This window comes from Prionailurus bengalensis, chromosome B3, assembly GCF_016509475.1.
Source record: "Prionailurus bengalensis isolate Pbe53 chromosome B3, Fcat_Pben_1.1_paternal_pri, whole genome shotgun sequence".
Taxonomy (NCBI): domain Eukaryota; kingdom Metazoa; phylum Chordata; class Mammalia; order Carnivora; family Felidae; genus Prionailurus; species Prionailurus bengalensis.
This window is the reverse complement of record NC_057355.1, coordinates 43,082,170-43,104,639: the sequence shown is the minus strand read 5'-3', so window position 1 is coordinate 43,104,639 and position 22,470 is coordinate 43,082,170. Positions and strand designations below refer to the sequence as shown.

General features: G+C 34.9%; 1 protein-coding gene across 4 annotated transcripts in view; it reads right to left on the bottom strand.

The window, feature by feature from the left end:
* Nucleotides 1–22,470, bottom strand: part of VPS13C (vacuolar protein sorting 13 homolog C) — a 209,766-nt gene that overhangs the window by 106,307 nt on the left and 80,989 nt on the right. For all 4 annotated transcript variants that reach the window (XM_043555278.1, XM_043555280.1, XM_043555279.1 and 1 more), the window contains 10 exons: nt 20,743–20,896; nt 18,804–18,883; nt 17,314–17,373; nt 15,067–15,226; nt 14,213–14,329; nt 13,005–13,108; nt 12,481–12,648; nt 11,684–11,988; nt 9,508–9,655; nt 170–278 (listed from right to left, as the gene is read on the bottom strand). In XM_043555278.1, the coding sequence (XP_043411213.1) occupies nt 170–278; nt 9,508–9,655; nt 11,684–11,988; nt 12,481–12,648; nt 13,005–13,108; nt 14,213–14,329; nt 15,067–15,226; nt 17,314–17,373; nt 18,804–18,883; nt 20,743–20,896 (1,405 nt within the window). The remainder of the gene's footprint in view (nt 1–169; nt 279–9,507; nt 9,656–11,683; nt 11,989–12,480; nt 12,649–13,004; nt 13,109–14,212; nt 14,330–15,066; nt 15,227–17,313; nt 17,374–18,803; nt 18,884–20,742; nt 20,897–22,470) is intronic.

Sequence of the window (22,470 nt, the reverse complement as noted above, 5' to 3'; positions counted from 1 at the left end):
ATGGTCTTATTCAATATGTATTCAACAAATAAATATCTTCTTTCTTTTCATGGTAATACAAATCACAATGTGTACATACATATTTATGTCATTTTTATGGTTTGACTCCCGTGCTAAAGTGTAAAATAAGGAGATACGTGTATTATGCCACCTTCTGTCAGTCTCTTACCTGTCTTTTGTTCTCTTGGCTTCATTTTATTTAAGTCTTCAGTAGCCTCACCAAGATTTTCTGCTAGTATTCTAAATAAAAGGTTAAGATCTTCTTGATTTAGATTAACCTGTGAAATATCATTAAAAGAAAAGATAAAGGTACTTCATTTTAAAATAAGACAATTTCAATATAGAAATAAATTACTATTTATAAAACATGAAGGACAGAATAACCTTCACAGTGACTGAAAATTAGATCTTCACTACCCATTCAATTATTCCACTACTTATTTCGTTTAAATACTTTTATTTTCAATGGTAATAAAACGTTTGGAGGAAAAAATGTGATTTATCAGTCAGGATTAGTTACACTACTTAACTTATATAATCTTTAGTGAAAAATAATAATGATTAAAGAAGTCAGATCATTTAAAAAAATGACAAACTCAGGGACGCCTGGGTGGCTCAGTCATCTGACTTCAGCTCAGGTCATGATCTCACAGTTTGTGAGTTCGAGCCCTTCATCAGGCTCTGTGCTGACAGCTCGGAGCCTGGAGCCTGCTTCAGATTCAGTGTCTCATTCTCCCTCTGCCTCACCCCCACTTGTGCTCTGCCTCTCTCTGTCTCTCAAAAATAAATAAATGTAAAAAATAATTAAAAAATAATTTTAAGAAATGACAAATTCAGAAAAAACAAAAATTGTACTTTTTTAAAATTAACAACTCCAATGAAATAAAAAGGCTATCTTCGATATAAAAAATAATCATTTCTCTCAATGCTATAAAGGTACTCAGATACCCCTGAAATTAAAAGTATGTGTATATAATATATAGAATGAGATATACTATACTAATAAATAACTTACACACAGATCTTGCTAATGTGTATGTATACAGCTGTGGGAGATGCAGGAGAGAAGCATCAAAGGAAAAGGCTTCAAAAGGGAAGGGCTGGAAAAGGTGCAAGGCCTTAGGACATGTTTACACAGCTGAACACAGCTGTGGCTGGTAAGGAACGCCTAGAGCCATTAACATTGTCTAAGGCTGGATGCTCCTTAATACCTGACCCTTCCTAGTGTTATAGAAACCAATTAACTCAAAATTAACCTTGAAAAGCTAAACCATTAGATTGATTAACAGGCTTGCTGAGCTGACTTTATGCACCTAGTCTTTAGCAATTATCCTAATAAAAAGAAGCTTCATTCTGGAGTCAGGGCCTCATTCCCACCCGAGTATGAGGACCTTCACTTAACTGCACTTTGCGGACTCATCTTTTGCGACTCCAGTCATACTCCCTGCAACATACAGCAAATTTAAAAATTAAGTAATGAAGAGGGAGACCAAGATGGTGACATAGGAAGATCCTGAACTCACCTCCCATGTATGTACACACCAAATCTAAACTACACATGGATCATTTCACTCTGAGAAAGACCTAAAACCTGGTAAACTGCTCTTCAAAACAAAAGATAAAAGGACCACACTGAAATGAGCTGGAAAGACAGAGACACGTCTCACAAAAAAAATCTACCCCCAGTGTGGTGTCACACAACAGGGAGGGAATCTCACCAGAGATGCTTCTCTTGGAGGCGTGATGAGTTGGTACTCCCCATGGGCCACCTCTGCCCCTGGGATCTGCACTACAGAGAGGAGCCCCCAGAAGGTCTGGCTTGGAAAACCAACAGTGCTGACCTCCAGAGGCCCCAAAGTGCTGTAGGAAACTGAGATTCCCCTCTTAAAGGGCTTGCCCCAAGATCCAGTGAAAAAACTGGCAGTTTGAAAAACACCTAGACTACATATGAGGGGAATTCACTTGCTGATCTGGGTACACTGGCTGAAGGAGCAAGGGACATCTGAAACACTCCTGGGAGGCTGACATGCTGGAAGCTACCACTGTTGCACTTTCCACATAGCCTACTAGCACAGACAGGGGAGTCCGGATATGGCACTCTCCCAGAGCCTTGCTGGGATGAGCAGGGGAACAGTCAAGGCACTTGCTGAGGCTGCAGTGCACTGGCAATTGCAGTGCTCCCTTGCATCCTGGCTGGACCAGAGAGCAGAACTGTGGTGGAGTTCTCCCACTCCCTGGCTCACGTGCGCAAGCACACGCAGTTGCAACACACCCGTGGCTGGAACTAGTGAATGATCCTGGCATTTTCCCACTCCCAGCCTAAAGTTGGTACACAGACACACAAGACACTAGCCTATTTCACCGTTGAAGCCCAAGGGCACACACGGTCAGGACATTTTCCCACTGCCTTTCTGAAGCCAGTGAGTCTGCTCTGCCTCCTACACTCACCAACTGTCTTCCTAAAGCCAGCAGCCATGTACAATCCAGAAAGAGAACATCCCTTGATGCGTTGGCCCTGCTAGTCAAGAGAGTTGGTGTTCCAGAGCTCCAGAGGACCATAACAAGCAGAAAGACAGTTCTTGGCAGGTCAACACCCCCAGGGCACTGCACAGACAGCAGACTGAAGCACAACCTCAGTCTTCCTATGACAAAGGCCTATTTACTCAGCCTTGAGTATCAGCCTGAGGGACAGGATTAAAGTTTCCCACATATCTAGAGACTAAGAAGGTGCTTTAAGGGTACAAAAGCAGGGAGACACCATCCTTGCACATCCCCGTTGGCCTTATTACACCTAAACAAGAGAAAGGAGTTCATACATTCATTTACACACCAATACAATACGCCAATTTCTGCAGCTGGTGCTCAGATCTCCTAGAGCCCTGAGCAGGGATTATGATTGCAGTCCCACAGGACTATATACATTTGCATACTTTAAAAGCAGTTGCCTGAGGGTCTGGCTTCTAATCAGCCTAAACTAGGTGCTGAATAATATTCCTCCCTTTGGATCACTGACAGATCTTGGCACACCCTCAACAATGGGGGCATACCAATAATAAATCAGGTGTGTTAGACAACCACAAAGGTTCAGAAGACAACCATAAGCTAGGACAAGGTTGAACAAGAAGAATCATCACCTAAACAAGGTTACCCATTCAAGACTAAAAAGACTGCCTGTTTCACCAAATAGAAACAAACAGAAAATCAAATAAAATGAGGAAACAAATATTTTCAAACAAGAGAATAAGACAAAACCTGAGAAAAACACCTTAATGATATGGAGTTAAGCAATCTACCTGATAAAGAATTAAAGTTATGATCATAAAGATACTCACTGAAATTCAGGAAAACAATGGATGAGCACAGTGAGAATTTCAACAAGGAGATATAAAATATAAGACAGTACAAACAGAAGCCAGAGAACTAAAGATACGATAACTGAAATGAAAAATACACTGGAGGGGTTCTACAGCAGACTGGATGAAGGAGAACAGATTGGTGAGCAGGAAAATAAAGCAATAGAACTTACCAAGACAGAGCAAAAACAACATTAAAATTTTTTTTAAAATGAAGGTATCTTAAGGGACAAAGAGAAACAGAACATTAAAATTACAGAGGTCTTAGAAGAGAAGAGAGAGGAAAGTGGCAGACAACATTTTGAAGAAATAATGCCTGAAAACTTCCCTAATCTCGAGAAGGAAACAGACATCCAGGTCCAGGAGGCATGAAAATTACCAAAAAGGATGAACACAAGGAGCACTACACCAAGCCGTATTATAATTAATATGTCAAAATTAAAGAGAAAATCTTAAAAGCAGCAAGACAAAAACAACTTGCTACATTCAAGGGAAACCTCATAAAGCTATTGGCAGATTTCTCAGAAGAAACTTTACTAGCCAGAAGAGAGTAGCATGACATATTCAAAGTACTAAAAAAATTTTCCAACCCAGAATACTCTACCCAGCAAGATTATCATTCAAATAGAAGGAGAAAGTGTTTTTCAAACAAGCAAAAACTAAAGGAGTTCATAACCATTAAACCAGCTTTATGAGAATACTAAAAAGCCTTCTTTAAGATGAATAAAAAGGAGACTAAAAAGAAAACATATGAGAGTAAAAATCTCATTGGAAAAGGTAAACATATAGTAGAGGTAGTGGATTAATCACTTATAAAACTACTAAAAATTTCAAAAAACAAAAGTAGTAAAATTAACTGAAACTACAATAATTACTTAAAAGACACATAAAAAAAGATGTAAAAGGTGACATCAAAAACATAAATTCTGTTTGGGGGGGGAATGTAGAGTTTTGGATACGTTCAAAGTAAGTGGTTATCTATTTAAAATAGACTCTTACATACAAAGGATAGGGTATGTAAACCTCACAGTAAGCACAAGCAAAAACATATAGTGAATACACAAAAGAAAGGAATCTAGACATAACATGAAAGAAAGTCATCTAATACAAAGGAATTGAGAAGGAAATGAAGGAACAGAGAAACTACAAAACAACCTGAAAACAATTAATTAAAAAGCAATAAAGTATATACCTATCTATCAATAATTTCTTTAAATTCATGGACTAAATTCTCCATTTAAAAGACAGAGTAGCTGAATGGATAAAAAAAACAAGACCTAGAAGAGACTCACTTCTGAAGTAAGGACACACAGAAAGAAAGTGAAGGGATGGAAAAAGATGTTTCATGCAAATGGAAATGAAAAGAACACTGGAATAGTTACATCATACAAAATTGACCTTAACAAAACTGTAATAAAAGACAAAAAAGACAATTATATAATGATAAAAGGATCAATAAAGCAAGGTAGGACGTTTATAAATATATATGCACCCAACATAAGAGCACCTAAATATAGATAGCAAATATTAACAGACCTAAAAGAAGAAGTTGACAGTAATACAGTAATAGTAGGAGACTTTAACACCCGACTTATATCAATGGATAGATCACCTAGACAAAAAAATCAACAAGGAAACACTGCTCTTAACACATTAGATCTGATGGACTTAACAGATACATACAGAACATTCCACCCAAAAGCAAAAGAATGCACATTCTTCTCCAGTGACCATGGAACATTCTCCAGGATAGATGACATATTAGGTCAAAAAAAACAACTCTCAAAAAATTTAAGAAGACTGAAATCAGGGGCACGTGGGTGGCTCAGCCTATTAGGCATCTGATTCTTGATTTCAGCTCAGGTCATGATCTCAAAGTTCATGAGTTCAAGTCCCGCATCAGGCTCTGTGCTGATGGTATGGGAATCCCTGCTTGGGATTCTTTCTCCCTCACTCTCTCTCTGCCCCTCCCCTGCTCACACTCTCTCTCTCTCTCAAAATAAATAAATAAACTTAAAAAAAAAAGGAGACTGAAATCATATCAAGCATCTTTTCCAACCACAATGGTACAAAACTAGAAATAATTATAAGAAAACTAGAAAAACCATAGAAATGTGAAGATTAAATAACATGCTACTGAAAAACCAATGGGTCATCAAAAAATCAAAGGAGAAACGAAAACAAAATACCCAGAGACAAGCGAAAACAGAAATACAACATACCAAAATCTAAAGAATGCAGCAAAATCAATTCTAAGAGGGAAGCTCATAACAATACAAGCCTACCTCAAGAAACAAGAGAAATCTTAAATAAACACCTTAACTGTATACCTAAAGGAACGAGAAAAAGAACAAACAAAATCCAAAGTTAGTAGAAAACGGGAATGATAAAAATGAGAGAGTAAATAAATGAAACAGAGACTTAAAAAATGAATTAAAAAGATCAATGAGGGGTGCCTGGGTGGCTCAGTCGGTTGAGCATCCAACTTTGGCTCAGGTCATGATCTCACAGTTGACAAGTTCGAGCCACACGTCAGGCTCTGTGCTGACAGCTCAGAGCCTGGAGCCTGCTTCTGATTCTGTGTATCCCTCTCTCTTTGCCTCTCCCCTGCTCATGCTATGTCTCTCTCTGTCTCAAAAATAAATAAACATTAAAAAAAAAAGATCAACAAAACTAAAAGATTGTTTTTTGAAAAGATAAACAAAAGTGATAAAACTCTATCCAGACGTATCAAGAAAAAAAGACAGGGTCCAAATAAACTAGCAGTGAAAGAGAAGCTATAACTGACACAATAGAAATACAAAGGTTCATAAGAGACTACTATAAATAATTACAGGCCTTCAAATCAGGCAATCTAGAAGAAATGGAACAATTCCTAGAAATACACAACCTTTGAAGAATGAATCACAAAGAAATAGAAAATTTGAATACACTGACTACAAGTAATGAAAATGAATCAATAACTTAAAAACTCCCCCAAAACCAAAAGCCCATGGCCAGATGGCTTCACAGGTTAATTCTACCAAACATTTAAAGAAGAATTAGTACCTATCTTTCTTGAATTATTCCAGGAAATGAAAAAGGAACACTTCCAAACTCATTTCACAAGGGCAGCATTACCCTAATACCAAAACCAGAAAAGTACACTATAAAAATTAATAAAAAAATTACAAGCAATATCCCTGATGAACATAGATACAAATCCCTAACAAAATATTAGCAAACCAAATTCAACAATACATTAAAGGCTCATAAACCATGTTTAAGTGGAATATATTCCAGGGATGCAAGGATGGTTCAACATCCACAAATCAATCAATCATCATATATCACATTAAGAAAATGATGGATAAAAATCACAATCATCTCAACAGATGCAGAAAAAAGCATTTGACAAAATTCAACATCCATTTATGATAAAAACTCACAAACCAGATATACAGAAAACATACTTCAACATAATAAAGATCATATAGGACAGACCTGCAGGTAATATCATACTCATTGGTAAAAAGCTAAAAGCTTTTTCTCCAAATCAGACACAAGACAAGGATGCTCATTGTCTCCACTTCTATTCAACATAATACTGGAAGTCCCAGCCATAGCATTTAGGCAAGAGAAAGAAATAAAAGTAATCCAAATTGAAAAGGAAGAAGTAAAACGGTCACACTATTTGCAGATGACATGATACTATACATAGAAAACTCTAAAGATTTTACAAAAAAATTGTTAGAAATAATACATGAATTCAGTAAAGCTTCAGGATACAAAATTAATGTACAAAAAAATCTGTTGTGTTTCCCTACAATAACATACCATGAGAAAGCCAAATCAAGGAAACAATCCTATTTACAATCACATCAAAAAGAACAAAATACTTGTCCACTGATAAAACAAATTGAAGGAGACACAAATAAATAGAAAGATAGTTGATGCCCATGAATTGGAATAATTAACATTACTACTCAAAGCAGTCTACAGATTCAATGCAATCCGTACCTAAATTCCAATGGCATTTTTCAGAGGTCTAGAACAAATAATTCTAAAATTTCTATGGGAACACAAAAGATCCCAAATAGCCATAACAATCTTAAGAAAAAGCAAAGCATAAGAGACTCTTAAAAACTGAGAACAAACTGAGGGTTGATGGGGGGTGGGAGGGAGGGGAGGGTGGGTGATGGGTATTGAGGAGGGAACCTTTTGGGATGAGCACTGGGTGTTGTATGGAAACCAATTTGACAATAAATTTCATATATTGAAAAAAAAAAAAAAGAAAGAGCAACGCCAAAGGTGTCATGATCCCTGCTTTCAAACTATACTACAAAGCTATAGTAATCAAAACAGTATGATATTGGACATAAAACCAGACACGTAAATCATAAACCAGCAATAAGCCCATGCATATATGATCAACTAATATTACAAAAAAGATGCAAGAATATACAATGGGGAAAGGACAGCCTCTTCAATAAATGGTGCTGGGAAAACTGGATAGCTACATGTAAAAGAATGAAACTCAACCACTATCTTGCATTATATACAAAAATGAACTCAAAATGGATGAAAGTCTTGAATATGAGATGAATATGAGATCCAAAACCATAAGGCTCCTAAAAAAAAACCCATAGGCATTAAGCTCCTTAACATCAGTCTTAAAGGCATTTCCGTAGATCTGACTCTAAAAGCCAGGACAACAGAAGGAAAAATAAACAAATGGAACTGTATCAACTAAAAAGCTTCTGCATAGAAAAAAAAAATCATTAAAATGAAAAAGTGCGGCGTCTGGGTGGCTCAGTCAGTTAAACATCCAACTTTGACTCAGGTCATGATCTCACGGTTCGTGGGTTTGAGCCCTGCGTCAGGCTCTGTGCTGACAGCTCAGAGCCTAGAGCCTGCTTCAGCCTCTGTGTCTCCCTCTCTTTCTGCCCCTGACCAGCTTGTACTGTCTGTCTGTCTGTCTGTCTGTCTCTCCCTCTCTCTCTCTCTCTCAAAAATAAATAAAATATTTTAAAAAATTTAATGAAAAAGCAAATTACTGAATGGAAAAAGATATTTACAAATCCTATAACTGATAAGCAGTTAATATCAAAATATATACAGAACTCATAGAACCCAGTAACAAAAAAACAATCTGGTTAAAAAACAGGAAGAGGATATGAATAGACATTCTTCCAGTGAAGACACAGAAATGACCAACAAGCACATGAAAAGATGCTCAACATCACTAATCATCAGGGAAATGCAAATCAAAATCAGTGAGGTATCACTTCACACCTCTCAGAATGGCTATTACCGAAGACTAGAAATAACTAATATTGGCAAGGATGTGGAAAAAAGGGAACCCTTGGGCCCTACTGGTAGGAATATAAACTAGCCACTATGGAAAATAGTATGGAGGTTCCTAAAAATATATAGAGCTAACATATGATTAGCTACTGCTTATCCCCTACTGCTTATCTATCCAAAGAAAACAAAAACACTTAGGCTAAATGATATAAGTCAGAGAAAGACAAACACAGCATGATTTTACTGATATGTAGACTCTAAAAAGCCAAACAGAACAAAACTAAAAACCAGGCTCATAGAAACAGAGAGCAGATTGGTGGTTCCCAGATGGGAAGGGGGATTAGGGATGTGAAATGTGTGTAAGGGATTAATAAATTCAAACTTGTAGTTATAATATAAGTAAGTCATGGAGATACAATGTACAGTATGGAAAATACAGTCAATAATACTATATTAACTTTGTAAAGTGACAGATGAGAACTATACTTATTGTAGTGACTATTTCTGCAATGTAAATAAATGTTGAATTACTATGTTATATACCCCAAACTCATAATGTATATCATATATATATATATACATATATGGTGTATATATATATATATGTGTGTGTATGCATATATGTATATATGTGTGTATAAATATATATATATATTTTTTTGTATATACACACACACACACACACACACAATAACACTTAACTGAAGATTAAATTCTGCTAAATAATGAACATATTTTTGGACAACATCTCATTGAAATTGTTCTTACACCAACCACTCAAAAATTTCACATATCTTATTGATTTATCCTAAGAAAGTCTTCAGAGTCTAAAATTTCAATAACAAGTATTTTTCACTCACATACTTACATTCATTGATTCAAGGTGTCCTTTAATTTCTACAACAGGTACTTTGTGATACCAAGATGCAGCTAGATTCCGGTTTACAAAAAATTCCAAGTTAATTGGGTGTAAGAGCTGAACATCAGGATGGGAGATGCCTGGCTGGATCACTGTCCTAATTAAAAATATAACTGATATATACGCATAAACACAGGAGGGAAATGCAACCTATCATTAAAAAGACATTCAAATCAAAAGTCACTGCTCTCAATAGTGATTTGAACCCATGCTAGTTTTTTCTAATCTCAATCTATAATTCACTTTAGGGAAAGAGTAAAATACATGGTATACAATGACCCATTAAGAAAACCTTTTTCTTCAAACATTAGGTCACACATGGATTAAATTTTAAAAAGATATTCATAATGTTGAATACATGGAGTAGTCATCAAATATAGTTGTACAAAGACTAATATATGCACTGATACAGAGATTAAAGAAAAAAATGGCAAGATGAACAATTAGCATTTTCTGAAGAGTTTGATAAAGCTCTTCTCCAGGATTATTTTCTGGACTTGCCTTGTAATTTTCCTTTTTTATTAAGGTAATTAAATCTCCTTGGATAGGGTAGAAATTATTTTAAAATGTATTAATATATAGATTTTCATGGGTCATCTGGTGGGAGCTTTACAGATACATCATTATGTATGCAGTGTTTTGCCAAAAATACATAAGTTCAATTAAATCATGAAGAATCACTCAGACAAAACCAAATTAAAAGACATTCCATGAAACAACTAGATTGTACTCTTCAAAACTGTCTCATCATGAAACACTAAGAAAGACTAAAGAACTATTCCAGAGCAAGTAAGTACTAGTAATATAGAAATCCCCCTCAGTAGTACAGGATACAATTAAATGCCATCCATATGTGACCCTTGATCAAGGGAAAAATTACTATAATGGACATTATTGGAACAACTAGTAAAATTTGAATACTGACTCCATATTAGACGTTATTGCTGTATCCGTGTTAAATTTCCAGAATTTGAAAACTGCATTATGTAAAAGGATGTGTGTCCTTGTTCTTAGGGGACACACGCTAAAGCATTTAGAGCAAGGGGTTAAGAGCAAATTCTATACTCATGGTTCAGCAAAAAATGTTTTAACTTCCCATTATAAAGTAAGTAAGTCCTGGGAATGTAATGTATAGCAAGGTGACTAGTTAAAAATACTGTATTGTATATCTGAAAGTGGTTAAGAAAGTAGATCTTAAAAGTTCTCATCACAAGAAAAAAAATTGTAAGTATGTGTGGTGACAAATGTTAGACTTATTGTGATGATCATTTCACAATATACACAAATACTGAATCATGTTATATACCTGAAAGCAAGACAATATGTCAATTTTATCTCAACTTAAAAATTAAATTAAAAAGAGGTTTTAGGGGCGCCTGGGTGGCTCAGTCTGCTAAGCGGCAGACTTTGGCTCAAGTCATGATTTCATGGTTCCTGGGTTCAAGTCCCGCATCAAGCTCTGTGCTAACAGCTCAGAGCTGTCAGCTTCAGATTCTGTGTCTCCCTCTCTCTCTGTCCCTCCCCCGCTTGCACTTTGTCCGTCCATCTCTCTCTCTCTCTCTCTCTCTCCCTCTCCCACTCTCTCAAAAATAAACATTAAACAAATTTTTTAAACATGTTTTAAATAATAATATGCAGACATACATAGTTAAAGCAAATGTAAACAACTGGTAAACCCAGGTAAAGGATAATATTGGTATCATCATGGTAATATTTTTGGAATTTTTCTGTAACTGTGGAATTTTTCAAAATAAAAAGTTGATTAAAAATTAAAGTATTCTGGGGCGCCTGGGTGGCTCAGTCAACTGAGCTTCCAAGTTCAGCTCAGGTCATGATCTCTCGGTTTGTGGGTTCAAGCCCCACGTCGGGCTCTTTGCTGACACTCGGAACCTGGAGCCTGCTTTGGATTCTGTGTCTCCCCTTCTCTCTGCCCCTCACCCACTTGCACTCTGTCTCTCTCTCACTCTCTCAAAAATAAATAAATATTAAAAACCTGTTTAAAAAGTAAATAAAAGTAAAGTATTCTGTGCAACCGAAGCATGTTGGGTATGAATTTCAATGGCCACAAAATTCATGGAAAACATTAAATAACACTTCAATCCATAATTATTCAAAGAGAATATACCTAGAAAGCTTAAGCTCTGTTAGCTGCACATCCATTCTATCAATTACTGGAGGGTTTAAATAGTCTTCCCCAGACACCAGACTAAACTGGTTTTGAACTCTGATGAGCCCAAGATCTACCACCACTGCATTAGTGGAAATAGAAGACTGTGGGATGACTATAACTGGTGCTTTCAGATCAATATTGAGAGAAACACGAAAACTCCTCTGGGCAAGATCTTTCACACTTCTGGCAGCCTTTTCTGCAGCCTGAACAGTGGCGGCACTCAGAGCCTCTTTGGCTGTCTGGAAATTGTTGAGGAAGTTCTGTGGACACCAAGTATAAAAGGAGAAAAACAGAGGACAAGCACATCATTAATAACACCATCTTCTTTATTTCTGTGCTATTTATTTCCTATACATAACTTTCAATTGAGTCTCATTTATCTAGAATTAGGAAAAAAATCACTGATCATCCATCCATATTTATGAGCCACCTGATAAGGGCTAATGTTATATGGCTGAAGAACAGAGTGGGGCGGGGGTGGGGGTGGGGATATTTTTAGTATTTTTTTACTTGAAAATTTGGTTTCAAGTAAAATTTATGTTCTAGCAAAAATAATTCCAGTTCTAGACAAATTAAATGACTCAGATTTCAACTATTAAAGAGAGGTTTTAACCTCTATCTTAATATACAAATACCATCTATAATCAAAAGAATGTACATCCTAAAATCCAAAATTTATAAGATCTGAAATCATAGCTATCAGACTTAAGTATTTCTAAGTTGAAAATCAACATATAAATAGTGACTTTTACCAGAAATGACATGAGGAATTTATGAAGATAAACAATCTGAATACAGCCAACATTCAGTGATACCACACCATCCACTTTGGACATGTCAGTATAGGAATCTCCCTCAGTGGCATCAGGATACAAATCCAAGTTAAAATGAAAAACTTCATTTCCCATTATTGACACAGCCTGAAAAGCAGAGATTAGAATGTATTCTGTTCAAGAGGGTAATGACAAAGCCTCATTTAAAAAACGGCTTATATTTGGAGGGTATTTGTTGGGATGAGCACTGGGTATTATATGTAAGTGACGAATGACTGGATTCTACTCCTAAACCCAAGACTACACTGTATGTTAACTCGGTTGAGACAATAAATAAATAAATAAATAAATAAATAAATAAATAGGCTTATATTTATAATCATTAGAGAAACAAACATTTGTGTATCAAAATATATTTCATTAATATTTCTTAAAATATATTTAAAAATAAAATCTCATACTCAATTATCAAAACATATTAGCTATCTATTTACTACACCTACTTTTTTATGAACTGTCTTAGGATCAACATCTGTGACAATAATATTTTCCAGTCTGGCAAACAGTGACTGTTTTCTTGACTGAAGACAAAGAGAAGAATCAAGGCCTGGAAAAAAAAATTATATTATTATAATTTCTAAAGACCTACCATAAGAAGACCTCAAGATATTTCTTTTTATTGCATAATTTCATTTTGGAGTGATTTTTAAAAAAACTTAACATTTATTTATTATTGAGAGACAGAGCATAAGCATGGGAGGGGCAGAGAGGTGGGGGAGACACAGAATCTGAAGCAGGCTCCAGGCTCTGAGCTGTCAGCACAGAGCCTGACGCGGGGCTCAAACTCACGAACTGTGAGATCATGACCTGAGCCGAAGTCGGTCGCTTAACCGACTGAGACACCCAGGTGCCCCTAGGGTGATTTTTTTTTTTTAATTAACTATGCTTGAACTCCCAACTGATAAATTAGTTAGTTGCAATGTTATACATTTTCAGTGTTATAAACAATGAAACCAATACATTCATTATAAATCAATTATCTGAAGTTTCAACCTTCTGAAAAAAACTACACCTAGAGCAAACAGATTATCTTGGGATTTTAGGAAATCTTTTATATCTTATATCCAGTCATTCATATGGAAGCTATAAGTTTCATGAATCAAATGTAGACTAAAGGTAATTGTCAGCTTGGAAAGGCCAAAGAAAAAAACTAATTTTTTTCATTTTTAAGTTATTCAAGAATTTCATTAAACATTCTTTACCGTTATCAGATCATAGTGAGCTGGTAAAAACACAGTCCTATCAGTTTCAGCAGCTTTTGCCTAAAAGAACATAATGGGCTCATAGATAGGCTTTCTCTTCATCATAAGGTTCTTTTGCATTTGTACCAAGATAAAGCATATTCATAGACCTTGACCTGAAAATCGGACCCACATCCCAGCCCATTGATAGCATCTCTACATGGACATTAGGATCCCTTTTCACCTCTGAGACAACTCCGAGAGATTCAAAACACCAGTATTGTCATTCAATTTGATGGTCAGATTCTAACCAAGATCTACATCCCAAAGAGCTAAGAAAATATATAATTCAATTATGTCATAAAAAAAATTATCCAGTTTTCACAGCTCAGAGCCCTCCATTTGTATACTCTTTACCATTAAAAAAAGCTTCTCTTTTAAAAAATTCTTAATAGTATGTGAACTTTTACCTTGAATCTTGATTTCAGCAATATTGTTCTTCTCATCACAAACAATGACACAGAAAGCATTCAACTTGGCAAATAGTCTGAAGTCAATAATGTCCCTGTCTTTAGAGGATACAATCACTAAAAATAAAACAAAGCATTCTATCACATGGAATTCGAGTAATTCAAACTCTATTAAGGTTTCTTGATTGTATTAAGTGAACCATATTTCTGTTTTAAAAAATTATAAAATTCTCAAGCTCTTAAAGATTTCAAATACTCTTTTTGCTTTACATCTTCTGTACAGTTTGTATTTCTCATACTGAGATGTTACTTTCATAATGCACAAGCAAGAAAAAAAAAACATAAATAAGGACACTGAAACTCAGAGAAATTAAATAATGTGCCTATGGTCATATAATTTAAGTAGCAGAGGCAGGATTTTGAACTGAGTTGTTTTTGATTTAAAATCTGGGCTCTTAACCAACTACATGCTCTCCCTGTACTGTTACCCCCAAGTCTCTGGGTCTTACTACCTTATTTGTAAAATGGGAAGGGAAGACTAACCCTTTGTGGAGCTCATTCAGGAGCCACTGGGAAGGGAGGAAAAGTTCAGTGTAAATACAGGTCTTCTTCCCTACTATCTACCTACAGCCTTCCCCACTACCACCAAAATAAGAAGAAAAACAGGTATTTTTTTAAAGCACCAGTATTAGTTACACTTGCCTTACACAGCAGTTACTCACATATGATTTTGTTTGAAGAAAAGCACAGAAGTGGGGAAAATGGCATGCAAATGACCGAACTTGATGATCTCTACGATTCCCATTTACCTCTAGTATTCTAATATGCTTGTTAATAACAAGTGTTTTTCATACCTTTCTGCACACCTGAATTTTTTTGTTGCTTTTCAGCTGAAATTTGTACTTCTTTGGTATCACTTCTTTGGTCATCTGATGGGATAATGGTTGTCAGGTAATTAATAGAAGACAGAAGAGCTTGTGTTTGTAGCAACAGATTTAAAGATGAAAAAGCCACCTAGAAATTTTTCAAAAAGAAAGTTAGTTTTCCAGGCCAATTATAACCATAATTTCCATGATGGAACTGAAAGGCTTCTAGACAGATTTACATCGCTGCTTCCATAGCTTAGAAGGAACAGAGAGGAGATAAAGATTCACGACTCAGACTCCTTAAAGAGCAAATATATGGACAGTAAATTACACTCACACACATTGTGAATTCCCATGAGTAATGTAATTATTCTGTTTCCCAAATATAATTAACAAGAAACCTATAATCTGCTTGTCATGGCCATCTCGATATTTATCACGTATAGGACTTTTGGATCTTCAATGGACTTATTTTGATTATATAAAACTTGAAAGTTAGATCATGAAACTCCAAAATCACCATGTGTTAATACTATGTCGAGAGATGATTTCAAATGTGAAATTCAGAGATTTACAAGTACAATTATTAAGTTCTCAGTTACTAAATTATCTTCCAAAACCACAATAATGGTCCTATCATTTAAATATATATATATATGAATGTGTATAAATGTGTGTGTGTATATGTGTATGTGTATAAATGTGTATGTGTGTGTATATATGAATGTACATAAAACTTTTAGGAAAAAAAGTGTTACATTTTTTAAAACAATGACTCCAGAAAGCTAAGATACCAACAAAAACTGCTTCAGTAATAATGTGGTTTTCTAACAGCAAATTTAAAATTCTTTAAAAATCTTTGCTTATATAAAAGAATTTCCTTTTACTGCCTCAAAGCACTAAGTGGATATAAAAATTATAAAAAGGAAGGTTCAAGAGGGTACAAAAATGCTGATTCGAAGGGGCACATGCACCCCAATGTTTACGGCAGCACTATCAACAATTGTCAAATTATGGAAAGAACCCAATGTCCATCAACTGATGAATGGATAAAGAAGATGTGGTATACATACACAATGGAATACTACTCAGTGATGAAAAAAGAATGAAATCTTGCCATGTGCAACAACATGGATATAAACAGAGGGTATTATACTAAGCAAAATAAGTCAGAGAAAGATATATGATTTTACTCATGTGTTATTTGATAAAGACAACAGATGAACAAAGGGGAAGGGTAGGAAAAGTAAGATAAAAACACAGAGGGAGGTAAAACATAGAGACTCTTAAATACAGAGAATGAACTGAGGATTGCTGAGGGGAAGCAGGTAGGGGATAGGTTAAATGGGTGATGGGCATCAAGAAGGGCACTTGATGGGATGAGGACTGGGTGTCATATGCAAGAGATGAATTACTAGGGTTCTAGTCCTAAAGCCATGACAACACCATACATTAACTTGAATTTAAATTAAAAATAAATAAATAAGTAATTTTTAAAAAGGAAGGTTCACAACATTCCACAAATTCTCCCATCTCACAAAAGTATAACTTCAAATTCCTATCTCTGATTTTCTTTTTAAAATAATCCAAAATTGGGGCGCCTGGGTGGCTCAGTCGATTGAGCGTACGATTTCAGCTCAGGTCATGATCTCACAGGTCGTGAGTTCGAGCCCCGCGTCAGGCTCTGTGCTGACAGCTCAGAGCCTGGAGCCTGCTTCACATTCTGTGTCTCCCTCTCTCTCTGCCCCTTCCCTGCTCATGCTGTGTCTCTCTCTATCTCAAAAAAAAAAAATAAACATTAAAAATAATTTTTTTTAAAATAATCCACAACTACATTGTCTCCTCTTCCTCCATGTGACTACCTTAGTATGGCTTCAGATGTACTCAACATCTTCTTGTATTTCCCATACTTTCTCAGGTCTGCATTAAACAACAGTATCTAGTTTAATTTGTTGAAAACCTTGTTGGTTCTTTATAAATCAAAGTTCCATTGTCTATTTGCAGTCCCTGTTTTTAGAAATAATTAGGATGTGCTACAGGAAGTCAAAACACCAGCTCTATTATAATCAATGACAAACATAGAACATGGTAGGTATCTAGGAGATTTATAACTTTTACTGACTCTTGATTATTTCATCAAATTACCCACCCAGTCATTATTCCTCAAAGGATACTGAAGCCTTCCACAATAAGTTGTTTTCAAATAAGATATACCCTTTTAATAAAATCTCTTACCTTAAGTGTTTGTTCAGTTTTTTCAAAAGTAGTTTGAAAACTAGGTCCATTCTTATCAGCCTAAAAAAAAGAATAGAAGTTCTGAAAAAAGATTTAAGACCAAAGTAAATAAATAACTTATTTATGATCTCTAGTTTATTTTTTACATTTATTCAGAACTATAACTTTGTATATATTTAATTTTACTGTCATTGTTTTAAAGTGACATCCAAGTTATTTATTATAATCATGCAATTTTGTTCTCCTCTTCAAATATGAAAAGCATGGCAACATGTACTTCTAGGAAACTACAACTAGAGACCAGAATTATAAACTCTAAAAGTTGTAAGGTTTAAAGGTCATCTAGTTCATCCATCACTTAATATATCCCTTTATATCTTTGAAGACTATTTTAGGTTATCTCCACTGAAAGAAACCTCATTTTCTTACAAATTTAATCTTCAGAGAACTTGTGATTTAATTAGGCCTTGGTACGGAGTCAAAATTCTACCTCCCAACACAATTATCTATTGGTTCAAGTTCTGTCTCTTGGGCACATCCATAGGAAATTCATTTTTACATCTTGTGAGAAGACTTCTGCCTAGGCTAGCTTCTCTGCCTCCCTGATGCCACAAAGTCTTACGTTCTTTATGAGAGAATCAATCACATTATATTTTAATTGTTATCTAACTTGTCTGTCTGCCTACTAGTCCATAAGTTCCTTGAAAACAGGGCATGTTTTTCATCTCTGTATCCCAAGTGCCTAACAGAATCTGACAAAGGCATTCAATAAATGCTTGTTAAATGATTAAACAAATCAACTAATCTTGAATAAAGCTAAATACTCTTACTTCCTTCAGCATTTCTCATAAGATATCTTTTTGAGTCCCTTCCCAATCCTGGTAGTTTTCTTCTGAACCCAATCAAATTTGACTCTATCCCTTGTGATACAGGATACTCAGCCAAATGTGACCTACATTTACAATGAACTTAGGTAGGTAAATGTGCCCCAAGAGGTACAAGTTCATGCTACTTCATCCCAAGCTTCCATCTTTGGGGATAGGGAGTTTGGTGTCTTTTTCTTTTTTTAAAAAAAAATTTTTTCTTAAGTTTATTAATTTTTGCAGAGAGAGAGACAGAGCATGGGCAGGGGAAGGGGCAGAGAGAGAGGGAGACACAGAATCAGAAGCAGGCTCCAGGCTCCAAGCTGTCAGCACAGAGCCCAAGGCAGGGCTCAAACCCACAAACTGTGAGATCATGACCTGAGCTGAAGTCGGACGCTTAACTGACTGAGCCACCCAAGCACCCTGAGTTTGGTGTCTTTTTACTGGTCCTATTCTTCTACTTAAGTAAAAGAGAAAGTGTATAAATGAAAAGAGAAAAAATGGATATTCTTATGATTAAAATCTATGACACACATCTAGAGAATTTAGTAATCTGCTGTCATCTTTTTCCTTCCAGAGGACAATTTAGAGTATACAATAAATATGTAAACATTCTATGGCCCTTACCTTAATATATTCTACTTTTAAGAGATCTAATCCAGGTTTATCAGAAGAGCTAATCAAGTGAAGGGGCTTCTTTTTTGATCCTAGATTAAAGAAAAAGAAGAAAAGTGTTTCAAATAAACTGTTCTTTTTAAGACTGTAATTTTATTTATTTATTTATTTACTTACTTATTTATTTATTCATTCATTTATTCATTTATTTAGTGCACTCCCCCACATGAGCGCAAGTGGGGGAGGCGCAGAAAGAGGGAGAGAGAGAATCTCTAATAGGTACCGTGCTGTCAGCACAGAGCCCAACTTGGAGCTCAATCTCACAAACCGTTAAATCATGACTTAAGCCCAAATCAAAAGTCAGACACTTAACCAAGTGAGCCAGCCAGGCACCCCTAAGATTGGAATTTTCTAGATCATTTTCTTAAAAAAATATATTACTTAAGCTTTAAAAGCCTACCTGCACATATTTTCATGGTTATTTAACATTAATATCACTGGTGTATAAATAGACCAATCCAAATACTTCTCTTACCTTTAGCATCCAACTTACTTAAAAACATGCATATTTATTTTTATTTGATTTTACATCTATATTCAAAAATAATCAATACTTCTCTAGATATTTTTAAGGATATATGTGCATTTGTATGGCAGTAGAATGCTTACAAATTAAGAAATGAATTCTAGTTCATCTCTACTCTTACCAAAAGCTATTTAACTTTAGCTTTCTCAACTATATTGTAAGAATGAACTATAAAAATATATAATATCCTATTGAGCTATAAAATTCAAAGAGCAAATATTTCATTCATATTAAAGAAACAAATAATTTTTCTCTGTTTATGGTAAGAGAGAAGGCTTATTTTACATAGAAAATTAAAGTATGTTGTAAGGGAGGGGAATTGCCAAATTTCTTTTCATTAAAAAACTACAGATACACTACCAGATGTCCTTTATGTCCTGAGGTAGATATACCAAAGGAAGTGTGTCAAAAAGCTGTGGAAGGAGAAGTGACTTATGCACCATTTTATCCATCTTTTATTATTTTCAGTTCTATAATTCCTGCTCCTTCTGAATAATCTTAGAATTTTCCCTTCACCTTAAAGGTCATAACCTTCCCTAAAGGAAAAAATAGCCTAGCAAATTTTTTACATTCTCCCCTCAAGAAAGTAAATTCCATCTTAACACCATGTTTACAGAACATTACTAACATATAAAACATTTCTCCTCTAAACTGAGATGTGTTTTAATTTCAACTACTAAAAAATAACAAAAATAGGACTTTATATTTGGCTAAAATACTAGTCAAATATAAAATGTAGATTCACCCAATCATTCCTCAAATATTAATGAGCACATAAACTGTACACTGAAGTAAACAAAGGATAAGAGCTTCTAAAAGAATGAATTTTATGCCCCATTCTAATTCTTATAACCTACTGAGCTTCTGATATGTAAACACTATTCAATACAAAGAACAAGAACTTAAAGTTATAAGATCAGAGATAAATTCTAAGTTTTGCCATTCATAAGATGCATGGTCTTGAATAAGCCACTTAATCCCTTTATTTAAACTTTCTTTGTAAAATGGGAAGAATATTCCCTATACAATGGAGATTTATGTGGACTCTCTGAGGCAATAGTAGATCACAGTAGTTAAGAATACAGACCCTAGGGCCAGACTTCCAGGGTTTAAACATGGTTCAGCGACTAACCAGCAGTGTGACCTTGGTTAAATTATATAACCGATTTACAGCTTAGTTTCCTTTTATGTAAATTGGAGATAACATTGTTATGAGGATTAAATGAGTTATTATTTATAAAATCCTTAGAACAGTGCTAGCTATTATTTATTTAAAAATATTATTATATACACAAAAGTGTCTCAAATACTCAAAGTGAGACTATATTTACTATTAACCATTATTTCTATTTGTGTGGCTGTTACCTTGAATTTCATGGTAATCCAAGCTGATTTTCTTTAAATAAGATACCACAGTTACATCAAAAGTTCTCAATGTAGCCTCTGTTCCCAAATGAGTAACATTAAATACTAGAATTGTATCTTCTTCTTTCTGTTGTTTAGTAAATTCCAAAACAACCTAAAAGAATCAGGACACCCATTAAAAGCATGATAAATATTCTGAATCATGTTTAAAAAACAAAATTTTTCTTCATACATTTTATCATGAGAACAATAGCTCATACTTCTCTAATACCATAAAATTGTTTACTATGATTGGAAATTATACCTTAAATTCTATTATTCAGAATAAAACTACATCTATATAAAAATCATGATAAAATTTTACATCAATTATTGATTTACTTTTTAAATTTCCTTTTTTTAAACAGGAATATATGCATTCTTACTTAATATGATTTTCTTAAACCTCTATCTCAAAACAAAAATCATGTTTGTTGACTTAAAAAAAAAGGCATTTCCATTAAAGTAAAAAGTAGGACAGTCTAGCTATTTACTACTACAGTACTGTTTAAATTTATTCTGGATATAACAGCCAGTATATTTAGCCAATCAAAACCAAAACACATATGTGACAATTTTTAAAACATAACAGTACTTTGGTACTCCATCCCAAGATGGAGAGCTTTGTCCACTATCTTTGAATTTCAATCAACAGACTACAGAAGGCACACTTTAATGACTGCCAATGATAAAAAAAAAAAAAAAAATGCCCATAAATGTTTCACCTGGGAATGCACACTGAGGGGAAGCTAATTGGCATGTAAAAAGTTCAACCACCCTAAAACTGCCATGCTCAGGAGGCTATGAGTTGGTATTTCAGTCAACAGTCCCACCTGAGCTCCCAGCCACCAGCCAGTGGCAAGAGCCAGCCTCATGAGTGAGGCACTTCTGAGACCCTCTGAGACTTCAGGTCACTGTAGCTCCAACAAATATGACTGCACCACATGAAAAACTATACACAAAAATTACCAATCTGGGCCCTTCCACAATTCCTAACCCATAATACTCTGAGCAAAATTAAACAGTTGTTTTGAAGTACTATGTTTTAGGATAACCTGTTAGGCAGCAATAATAACAGAACAACATAAATGATGAATAAAAGCAAAAATTAATATTATTGGCAGTGGTATCATTACACATTTAAGAAAAAACAGGGGACGGGGCGCCTGGGTGGCGCAGTCGGTTAGGCGTCCGACTTCAGCCAGGTCACGATCTCCCGGTCCGGGAGTTCGAGCCCCGCGTCGGGCTCTGGGCTGATGGCTCAGAGCCTGGAGCCTGTTTCCGATTCTGTGTCTCCCTCTCTCTCTGCCCCTCCCCCGTTCATGCTCTGTCTCTCTCTGTCCCAAAAATAAATAAACGTTGAAAAAAAAATTTTAAAAAAAAAAAAAAAGAAAAAACAGGGGTGTCAACTAAAGAGTAGAAACAATGAGAGACAATAGTAAGATACTCAGTGCAGAGTTGTTACACAAAAGTAAATTTCAAATAAATCAATGATTTAATGAAAGCAATAAAAACATAAAATAATATATTAAATTGTAGGTAAATATTTTTGTTAATAGAATTTTCTAAACATACACTAATACTAAGATACAAAGAAAAAATTTAATATATTTCAGTACAGCAACATTTAAAACTTCAGAATGACAAAAACATCAAATTGAGAAAAATATTTCTAACAGCACTCTTTTT